At 50.7% G+C, this 11,304-nt stretch overlaps 1 protein-coding gene across 2 annotated transcripts in view; it reads right to left on the reverse strand.

Annotated features, from left to right (window-relative positions):
- SPOCK1 (SPARC (osteonectin), cwcv and kazal like domains proteoglycan 1) overlaps nucleotides 1-2,046 on the reverse strand; it is a 519,342-nt gene extending 517,296 nt beyond the window's left edge. The window contains exons 1-2 of one of the 2 annotated variants that reach the window (XM_023255519.2): nucleotides 1,884-2,046; nucleotides 1,051-1,236 (exon numbers count right to left, since the gene is read on the reverse strand). In XM_023255519.2, the coding sequence (XP_023111287.1) occupies nucleotides 1,051-1,236 (186 nt within the window). In that variant the 5' untranslated portion in view covers nucleotides 1,884-2,046. The remainder of the gene's footprint in view (nucleotides 1-1,050; nucleotides 1,237-1,883) is intronic. The other variant, XM_023255527.2, reaches the window with a different exon arrangement.
- Between the last annotated feature and the right edge of the window lie 9,258 nt (nucleotides 2,047-11,304).

Genomic DNA, 11,304 nt, shown 5'->3' on the forward strand with positions numbered 1-11,304 from the left:
TCTGGATTTCCTCGTACTTTCCCCCCCGCAAGGGTTTGGGAAGACAAGGACAGGGGCTAAGATAAATCCAGTGAAGGATGGTGACTCCCAAACATCTCCCACCTGAAAGAACCCTGTAAGAAGAACAGAGACTCGGAAATGCGGGCCCCTCTCTCTCACGGGCAGGAATTCCTAATGTCAAGGATCATAAAAGTTCTTCCTCAGTGCCCTGCAAGCCTATGGCCCCAACCATCTGGGACAGCCTTTGAAAGAGCTGTCCGCAAGCAGCTCCCACAGCACCTGGGGGTTGCCATCTGCTGGAAAGACCGTGCCAGGTGCCTCTTGTCCTGCATCCTCCGGGACATACCTGGGGAGCCACAGCCAGCCTTGGGGAAGAAACAGGCAGCAGATGTGCCTGTGGGTGCTCAGGAGGAACTTTCTCCCCTGCCAGGGCTCCCCCACAGGAGCAATCCTCTGCCACCCAAGCTCATCTTCAGGGCAGGAGACCAGCTCCATCAGTGGCCTGCTCCCTTTCCCTAAAGACTCCAAGGGTCAAAACCACCACACCTCCTCCACAGCACCACCATCCACATTTTCTCAGGCCCGTTGCCACGACCCTCCAATCCTCCCGGAACCAATCAGCTGGGCTCACCCCTAAACCTAACATCTGCAGCAGGGATTCTTCTGGCACAGCCCAGAGATGGTCCAAATCCCTGCTGCCCCGGGAAGGTTCTCTAGGGGGCTGGGCAAAGTCAACCATCCACGTTAGGGGAACTGAGGACCTTAGGGAGCCTCTCTCCAAGCTGCTTGCTGTTCTTACCATGCGTACTGAGTCATCTCCCCCGGTCCTACGATTACACACACCTGGACCACAGGTAACAGGCAAACAGTATCAAGCCTTCTAAGTTCTCTTTAAAGTTCTTCTCTGGCAAGAGGCAGCCTGGGAACCCCCCGCCAACAAGCTGCGGTGAGAGGTCTGCACCCATCCCCTCCCCTCCCCTCCCCGTCTCAGAGCCCCCCCTCTCACAGAGGCTCCCCGACCCCGCAGGGCCTGGCAGCAGTGGTACTCACGTCTCGAAAGCGGTTCCAGTACTTGTCCCGGTCGTACTGGGAGACGGTGCTCAGCCACTGGTCATTGTCTAGGAAATTGCCGTTGTTGGGGCCCGCGCCTCCGGCGAGCGCGTCCAGGTGCCGGCTCTCGACCTGGAGGAAGCACCACGCCGCGGCCGCCGCCGCCAGCACCGCGATCGCCGGCATCTGCGGGCAGGGGGCACGCAGGGGCGTGAGCCGGAGGGCAGGGCCAGGCGAGCCCCTCGCGGTGCACCGAGGTCTCGGCGCCTCGGCGACCCGCCCCGGCTGTAGGGACTGGGGAATCTCACGGCGGAAAAAGGGTCATCCCTCGCACACCTGGGGCGTCTGTCGCGAATCGAGAGAGCCGGGGAGCCCTCTCACGAATGGGGGGGGGGGGGGCTTAGTTACAAATCAAGAGGCTGCGTCACAAATTAGAGGCTGCTACCAAACTACAGAGGATATCTGTCGCCTATTCTTCGGGTGCCCCACGGACCGCTACTCTCGAATCGGCTTCTTCAGCACCCCTCCCCAAAAACGCGGATTCCTGGATCGGCAAGCCGCACTCCCACAGACGGTGCCCAGAGCTCCGGGGTAGGGAGGGGGAAAACAGGGATCCGAGCAGCAGCCCAGGCTCTGGCCAAACGGGGCACGGGGTGGAGGGAGGAGGTACCCGCAGCTGGGGGGGGGGGGGGGTAATCCCTCGTCCGCCCTGTAGCCTCGGCAAGAAGGTCCCGCGGAGATACCCCCAGGCCCTGCCCCTGCCAGCCTCCCGGTGGTCGCGGGGAGGTCCCAACTACGCCAAGTTGGGGCGCGGGGTTCCGCGGGGCACGTACCGTGGGGGCCGGCCCGGGTCCCCGCGTCCGAGTTGCTGGAGCTCGTGTGGCGCGGTCGCGGAGGAGGCTGATCCGCCGACTCGCTCTCCTACGCTCCTGCCACCCGCCGCCGCGCGTCCGGCCGCTTTGTGAGCCCGCAGCGCTCTGGCTCCGCTCGCTCTCTAGCTCGCTCGGGCGCGGCGACCACGGGCGGAGGAGCCCGAGCGCTCGAGCCGAGGCCTCTGGCGACCCCTGGCGGCCGCGCGCTGCCGTGCCGCCCGCCCGCCAGCCCCGCCGCCCCTGGCCCGGCAGCCAGCCTGGGAAGTGCTTATCCACCGCTCAGCGCGGGGCCGAAATAAGCTTTCAGGCTCAAGCCGGTGAAAGCTACTGAGGGCACTGAGGACACATGGCCAAGAAAGCAACGTAGAGGCATTCTCAAAAGGAGGGTCGCCGGGCCACCTAGGTCAGAATCACCTTGGTCTGGGGAGGAAAGGGCTTCTTAAAAATGCGGATTCCTGGCCGGTGCTCCAGACTTGCTGAATCAGCGTTCCTTGAGAGGGCCTCTGGGAGGTGAGTGAATTTCGGCACTGCCCGTTCTCCTTCCTGGTCCTGTGCCCACCGGTGTCTCTGCACGCCCATGCCCCATACCATGCCCACTGCTGTCAAGCCCTTAAAACAGTCTGTCTGCCTCCATTTCTAAAATTTCTACATCCCTGGATCCCCACATTAGACCTAAGCATATCCTTTGGTGTTCTGCAGCCGAAGCCCAGGTCTGCTTCTGTTCCCACTGCTTGAGAGCTGGCCCCCGCACCAGCCTGTTGGGTTTTCCCCCAGGGCAGGAAGGAGAGGAGGAAAACTAAACCAGACTTCAGGAACAGGACACAGACCTGGAAGGCCGGCCTTAACCTGCCCCCAGCCCCCCAATCTCGTTTCCAAATCCTCAGCGGCGTCTGGTCAAAAAGGGCTGGAAAGTTAGTAATGCAGTCCTCTGTCTGCATACAGGTGACACTCACCTGCTGCCTTTCTCTTGTACAACCACACCCCACTCCCCAGACACCTGAGCGCTCTTTGAAAACAAGTCTGATACACTCACCCCTCTTCCTTCAACACACACACTTAAAACCCTTCATGGCACTCTCCTGATGAAAACCAAACAATGGGTGAAGCCTCCTGACTCTGCACATCTGTCCCCTGACCACCGATCTGGCCACCTCTGGTGCCACGCCTTCCTCCTCTCCTGAGTTCTTGGACAAGTTGGTCTTGGTACAGACCTCAGTGGGGATAGGATTCCAGCACTGGGTGCTCATTTCTGCCTGGGCCATTGTCCACACCCACCCCCGACTTGGGCCTTATTAATTCACCCCTGCAGCTTATACATCCTGACCTCTTCAGAGTAACTCTTGCTAAGCCTGTGGACCAAGCCAAGACCCTAGAGAGGCTCTCGTTGAGAACACAACAACTCCAGCTTAAGCTTACTGCACTTGGAATCCCTTATTCCAAGCGAGGCAGCTATGTGAGGACGGAGGCCATGTTTGGCTTGTTCATCTCTGCTCCCACTGCCTAGAGCCACGCTCCTGACACATAGTGTGAGCTCAGAAAACATTTGATGAATGAATGAATGAATGAATGAATGGCATCCAGCCAGGGACTGGAACCACACTCAGCCAACATTTCTCAACCGCTGTGATGCGGTCACCGCAGATAATTTACTTGTGTAGTTTGATGTGTAGAAGTTGGATTATGATTGTTCCTAAAAAGTAGCAGATGCTTATCCCAACATTATTCTGGCTGATTTACATTCCTAGAAGCATTCTTGAAAGGGAGAGAAAGGAGTGGAGTCACAGCTATATATTGGGGACTGTGTGTCATCCACAGTTGATTTTATCATGGAAATACTTCCAGTGTTTCAGGATCATGTCCTGGATGTATCAGAGTGGGAGAGAGGTTTACAAATGATGGAGAGACCATTTCTTACTTCCATACAAACCCAACCAAGCAGCCACTTCCCCATTTCTCTGCCCAATTTGACAGCAAAACTTCTCCAAAGAGTTGTCCCCAAATGTCATTTCTGCCTCCTCAGCTCCAGTTCTTTCTTCCACCCACTCTATGTGCTTTTCATCCTCACTGACTAAGTGAAGTGACTTGTCACCATCAGCAACCTCCTCCAAGTCGTCAAAATGAGTGGGAGACCTCAGTCCTACTGTTCTTGGCCTCTGAGAGGTTCCTTTAGGCTTTCGTGGCACCATGCCTGCTGACTTTCCTGCTCCCCACCGGTCATTCCCACCAGTCATTTTCAGGGCTCAGTCCTGGGCCCTCTGCTCTGTCTAGATCCTTTCCTGGGGTGTTCCTATCCAGTCCTGTGCTGATATTCTGCATTTGCATTTCTAGCCCAGAAGTGTCTGATGACTTCCAGCTGTACGTCCAACACCCTACTTGACATCTCCTCCACATGCCCCGTCGGTATGACAGACTTTTCCAGGTCAAAACAGGAGTCTAGATTTCCCTCTGTGAACCCGTGCTCTGACTGATCCCTACCACAATAAATGTATCCCTGTGCACATGGCTGCCAGGGTCGGAAACCTAGGAGGCATCTTCAGTCCCTCCATTCCCCTCGCCCCTCACCTCCTGTCTTTCAGCAACCTTACCACTTCCACTGCCCGGCACCCTGCCCAGTCCACCTCCACTGGCACCATGGGTCCACACAGCCACTACTTCTCACCTGGAAGGCGGCAGTGGCTTCTTGGGTGGTTGCCTTGATTCTTTCCTTTCCCCTCCAATCCATTATCCATTCAGGATAATCACTTTCAAACAGAAATCACTCCCTTGAAAAGAACCGTTCAATGGCTCACCATGACACTAAAACAAAAATCCAAACTCCTTCCCATGACTGATAAAACCCTGTACCATCTGGCCCCCTCTTCCTCCCTCTCATTCCCTGGATTCTAGCCACACTTGTTGTCATGGTTTTGCACACGTGCCAAGCATGTTCTCACCTCAGGTACTTGGCACTGGCCAGGTCCTTCACTTGGAATGCACGCTTCCCACGTTTCCCAGGTCAGCTCTTTCTTAGCTGTCAGATCTCAGCTCCGTGTCACCCCCTCTAAAACAGGGCCTTCCCAGCCCAGCCACGTCACTGCTCTCTATCCTTGTACCTGGTTGTCCCGTAAGAGTATGTAGTTCCTTTGTCTCTCTCTTTCCCAGTCCAAATATTAATTCCAGAAGGACATGCATAGCTTCCTTTTACTCCTGTATCCCCAGGCTTATCTCGGAGCCTGACACTCAATGGGCACTCCGTAAATATTTATCCAGTGACTGAATGAATGAATGAATGAATGCATGAAGCAAATTCCAAAACACTTAATGCATTTCTAAGTTTGAAAACTCTGTCTAGAGATGTTTCCTTTGGTAGCCCTTAAATCCCTTGTTCTGCAGATCCAAGCTCTGCTTTTCCAGCAGGGCCTGTCCCCAGTTTAATCGGAGGGCATCTGCTCTTGGCCAGTCTCCAACTTCACAACTAGAACCTTCCCTGTAACCACCCACCGGGGTGGGAAGGGCAGCCAGAGCACCATGGGCAGGTGTGGGGGTGCTGGATCTGGCCTGAGCCGAGAAAGGACGTAACCTTGGAACAGGGGCAAGGAGGCTGGAAGCTGGAGGCCTGCCACCAGTGCAGCCAGCACTTGAGGGCAGAAATGTCAGATTTATTCGGCTGCGGGAAGTACCCGGGACCAAAATCAATACTGGGCCTTGGGGCTGTATTTCTGCTTTTCATTGGCTTGCGCACAACTATAATAACTCCTTGTTTTAACATAGTTCTTATTTCCAAAGTGCCCCACATGTTTTATTTTCAGTTTAATGAATCCTCAGACACATGCTACTGGGTAGTCTGAAGCAGACATAACTATCACCATTTTATGCTGAGGATAGGGGAGCAGAGAAAGGCTAGATGAATTGCTGAAGGTCGCAGAAAGAGAGGAAGTTGCATCTGGTAGTAGGAAGTTTGAAGTGTAGCCCCCACTCCGTGAGGCTATGCTGGCTATGATGAGAACCACCCATTGGGCTCCATGGGATGAAAGAGGCACCTGCCATACTCACCCTGTCATCAACCCAGATTTATTTTTAGCTGCAGACTCCTACCTACCTCCTATATGGCATCCCCATTTGGCCGTTTCACTGTCACTTTGAACTCCATGTGTCCAAAACTGAATGCCTGAGCCATGTCTCCTAACTAACCCTGCTCCCAGCCCATGTCCCCACCTCAGGAAAACCACCACCCCAAATGCCAGTCTCATTCCAACCTCCTCCACAGCCCCCACTTTCAGTGATATACCAACCCATCAAGTCTTCCTCTGCAGAATTTCCAGTTAGACCCACTGTACCCACTACTACACCTCTAGAGTCCAGTCCCCACCCACCCTGCATCCAAACTGTATGGAGCCCCTTCCAAGGGTGTCTTTCTCTCTACTAGAGATGTGTGATTCACTCTCCATACAGGCACCAAAGTCATCCTGTATCTGTACAAATATGACCTCTTCTCTCTCCTTACTGACCTATCCGTGCTCCCAGGATGACAATCAGGCGCCCAACCATGACTCCCTATCCACCCAGCTGAGCTTGGATTCTGCCAGCCCCCTTCAGTCCTACACAACCCTCTCCTCCTCCCCCTCTGATCACCTATCTCCTGCCCCCTCCACTTCAGAGCTAATCTGGGGAGGGCTCCCTATAGCCTAGATGCTCTCCTCCCTCCCTGCCCTTCTCCTGGCCAGTCCCTGCTCACCATTCAGACTGCAGCTTCATGCCAAGTCCTCAGAAAAGGCTCTCCTGACCCCAGCATCCTCCCTGCACCCATCATAGCTGTACAATGTCAATCTCCCACCAGACATTCAAAGCACAGGGGTCTGGGCATGCCTGTCTCATTTGCTATTAAACCCACAGTGCTTAAAAAAGCATCTGGTGGCACCTGGGTGGCTCAGTCGGCCTCCAACTCTTGATTTTGGCTGAGGTCATGATCTCACGCGTTCATGAGTTCAAGCCCTGCATCAGGCTCTGCACTGACAATGTGGAAACTGCTTGGGATTCTCTTTCTCTCCCTCCCCACCTCCTCTAAATAAACTTTAAAAACAAGCATCTGGTACCTAGTAGGTACACAATAAATACTGAGTGAATGAGTAAATGCTTGTGACTCAATGTATTTATTTCCTTCCCTTCTCAAAATCAAAGTGGCTCCCAGGTTTTTGTCAATACCTTAACCCTAAAACAGTCCATGGATGGAAGGTGGGAACAATGAGGGATGAGATGACCACTCTATTCCCAGGCTGTTCTGGTGGTTTGAAGGTGAATCTATCCCGGCCCCAAGAAGAGGAAAAATGAAATAGGTGCATTCTTGGCACCACTGAAAAGAGCTCACCCAGCAGGACCTGTAACTTGTACGAAGATGTCGATTTCACCTATTGATTATATGTATTCAGCAGAGCCAGGCTCACTCCATCTCTCTGCAACCCCCATGGCCATTTCCACCGCATACACAGACCTTCTTGCTTTCTCCCCACCACCCCCTGTCATGCAGAGCCATGGGGTATGGGCAATCCAGCTTGGGAGAAATTGATTTTAAGCAAATGAATACCTCACAAATAAATGAAAACAACCATCAAGAAAGCTTAGTAGCCAAGCAGCTACCCAAGGACAAAGCAGAGGAGGCCAAAGTCCTGACCACAGAGAAGAAAACCAGGAGAGTGACAATACTAGGAACATTTGCTGATATGCATTGGACATGTCACAGATCCTGCAGTCCTGTGTGCTATATAATATAATGTTCACAACAACCCCCTAAGAAATAGGCACCAAGATAAGCCCCATTGCACATATGGAGACAATGAGTCCCAGGGTCATGTTACCACTCATCCAGGATCCCTCAGTGAGTAAATGGTAGAGCCAGGATCTGATCCAGGTACTATCTGATGTCAAAGGTCCCCCACAACCCACCACAGCACTCAACCCCACGGCTGCCATCTCCCTCCCTGCCCTCTGTGTTTCCCTCACCTCCCACACTAAAGCTCACACTGGTAAAAAGTCATCTTTTGATGTAAATGGACTGTTCCTGATTCATTTATACACAATATCGGTTGTTCTCATGAAGTTTAGCGCCTATTCCCGTGAAATGTATCTAGTCATCAAGATATTAAAATGGGAAATCATGCCAATTATTTAAGATTGTGACTGTCTGTGTTTCAAAACGCACTGACAACTATGACTCCTTGAACACAGGACCAAAGAATTGAACATGAGTTGGGAGCCATGCTGAGGACGTAACCTCGTCAGCTTAGAGTGTAAAATAGTATTTGGGTGCTAGGGACCACATGTTTGGTCCTCATCCAGGAACACTAAGGCCCTCTCTATGTCAAATAGTGATGGCTGCTTACAGGACACCTGGTCAAACAAAGTGATGTGCTGTCTTGACCCACCTCCTTGGTCCTGTGGGGAAAAAAATCTAACAAGGTGCCCAAGGACTGTGGGAGAGAGACTTCCAGGGACTGATGTATCTGTGGAAAGTCACTGGGGATGGGAGGGCAACCTCTGAATCTTCATTTCAACATCCACCAATCATTGTGCCACACTAGATGATGCCGGGGACACAACAGGTGAATGGGACAAAAACAGTCCCCATCTTCATGGAGCTTATTCTAATAGGAAAGACCTCTGTCCTGGTTTGCAGCACTGGAGAGAAGCTTGCTTGGCCCAGCTGGAAAGAATTCATCTCTGTTTGATTCCTCCATGTTCATGCAGGTCTCCAAAAATCTCTGACATCCTTCTGCCTGGAACATTCTCCCAATTCTTCAGTAGCTAACACAGTCCCTGGAGTTTGTGAGACACTGTCAGCTGTCAGATGCAACCCATTTCGGAGAAGTTAAAAAAGCATGCATCTTAAATTCATAAGACAGTGTATGGCACAAGAACAGACACTCAGATCAATGGAATAGAATGGAGAACCCAGAAATGGACCCACAAATGTATGGGCAACTAATCTTTGACAAAGCAGGAAAGAATAGCCAATGGAATAAAGACAGTCTCTTCAGCAAGTGGTGCTGGGAAAACTGGACAGTGACATGCAGAAGAATGAACCTGGACCACTTTCTTACACCATACACAAAAATAAACTCAAAGTGGATGAAAGACCTCAACGTAAGACAGGAAGCCATCAAAATCCTCAAGGAGAAAGCAGGCAAAAACCTCTTTGATCTTGCCTGCAGCAATTGCTTACTCAACACGTCTCCGGAGGCAAGGGAAACAAAAGCAAAAATGAACTACTGGGACCTCATCAAAATAAAAAGCTTCTGCACAGTGAAGGAAACAATCACCACAACTAAAAGGCAACCGACAGAATGGGAGAAGATATTTGCAAATGACATTTCAGATAAAGGGTTAGTATCCAAAATCTATAAAGAACTTCTCAAACTCAACACCCAAAAAACAAATAATCCAGTGAAGAAATGGGCAAAAGATATGAATAGACACTTCTCCAAAGAAGACATCCAGATGGCCAACTGACACATGAATAAATGCTCAACATCACTCATCATCAGGGAAATACAAATCAAAACCACAATGAGATACCATTGTGATTACACCTGTCGGAATGGCTAACATTAACAATTCAGGCAACAAACAGATGTTGGTGAGGATACGGAGAAAGAGGATCTCTTTTGCATTGTTGGTGGGAATGCAAACTGGTGCAGCCACTCTGGAAAACAGTATGGAGGTTCCTCAAAAAAACTAAAAACAGAACTACCCTGTGACCCAGCAATTGCACTACTAGGCATTTATCCAAGGGATACACGTGTGCTGTTTCGAAGGGGCACATGCACCCCCATGTTTATAGCAGCACTACCAGCAATAGCCAAAGTATGGAAAGAGCCCAAATGTCCATCGATGGATGAATGGATAAAGAAGATGTGGTATATATATATACAATGGAGTATTACTCAGCAATCAAAAAGAGTGAAATCTTGCTATTTGCAACTACATGGATGGAACTGGAGGGTATTATGCTAAGTGAAATTAGTCAGAGAAAGACAAAAATCATATGACTTCACTCATATGAGGACTTTAAGAGACAAAACAGATGAACATAAGGGAAGGGAAACAAAAACAATATAAAAACAGGGAGGGGGACAAATCAAAAGAGACTCATAAATATGGAGAACAAACTGAGGGTTGCTGCAGGGGTTGTAGGAAGGGGGATGGCCTAAATGGGTAAGGGGCATTAAGGAATCTACTCCTGAAATCATTGCTTCACTGTATACTAATTTGGATGTAAATTTTAAAAAATAAAAAATTGGGGCACCTGGGTGGCTCAGTCGGTTAAGCGTCTGACTTCGGCTCAGGTCATCATCTCACGGTCCGTGAGTTCGAGCCCCGCGTCGGGCTCTGTGCTGACAGCTCAGAGCCTGGAGCCTGTTTCAGATTCTGTGTCTCCCTCTCTCTGACCCTCCCCTGTTCATGCTCTGTCTCTCCCTGTCTCAAAAATAAATAAAACGTTAAAAAAAATAAAATAAAATAAAAAATAAAAAATAAAGTTAAATTTAAAAAAAAATTCATAAAGACAGTGTAGTGCCTACTTCATGGGGTTATCAAGAGGATTAAACAAGTTTCTATTGGTAATGTACTTAGCACAGTGTCTTACACATAATAAATGTTATCTAAGTGCTTGTTTGTCAAAAGTTCCTCACTCAACACTATAAACTGAATACCACAGTCCTCCCACTTCATGGTTCAAGGACACCAAGGTCTGGAGAGGTTAAATGACTTGCTCAGGATTATAAGGGATCTGATCCCAGGCTTTGTGGCTTCTAAATCCATTTCTACACTGTGAGGCATAGCACCTCACTCCATTGCCCATACACTATGCTCTGAGATGGGAAATATGGAGCTACCTCATCTCTGTCAACCAAACAGCAAGCCTTTAGAGTCTTGAAGACAATTTTCTTTTCCCCTCCCAGAAAAGCCATCTAAGCTCCTTTTTGTCTCATTAACTTTGTGTTCATTTAAAGACAAGAAAAGCACCCCTGTGTTGGCATCGGCCTCTACACGCAGACAAAAGATTCACAATAGGCTGGCAGGAGCCTCCTTCCCTCTCTGGGTCATCACCAGAATTCTGCCATTAGAATTGTTTTAGTTTGGGGATCATGCAAGTTCACAGCTTAGGGAGATGGAGGTCAGGGTGTGCCATGTCAAAAGAGAGCTTGGCTGTACCTCCAGCAAGCCACACTGCTGAAAGAGGCCCCAACTCAGCAAGGATCTAGAGACTGAGCACAAAAATGGAGTTCCTCAGGCACCTGGGTGGCTCAGCCGGTTAAGCATCTGACGTCGGCTCAGGTCATGATCTCGCGATTTGTGGGTTCGAGCCCCGCGCCCAGCTCTGTGCTGACAGCTCGGAGCCTGGAGCCTG

This window comes from Felis catus, chromosome A1 (assembly GCF_018350175.1).
Source record: "Felis catus isolate Fca126 chromosome A1, F.catus_Fca126_mat1.0, whole genome shotgun sequence".
Lineage (NCBI taxonomy): Eukaryota > Metazoa > Chordata > Mammalia > Carnivora > Felidae > Felis > Felis catus.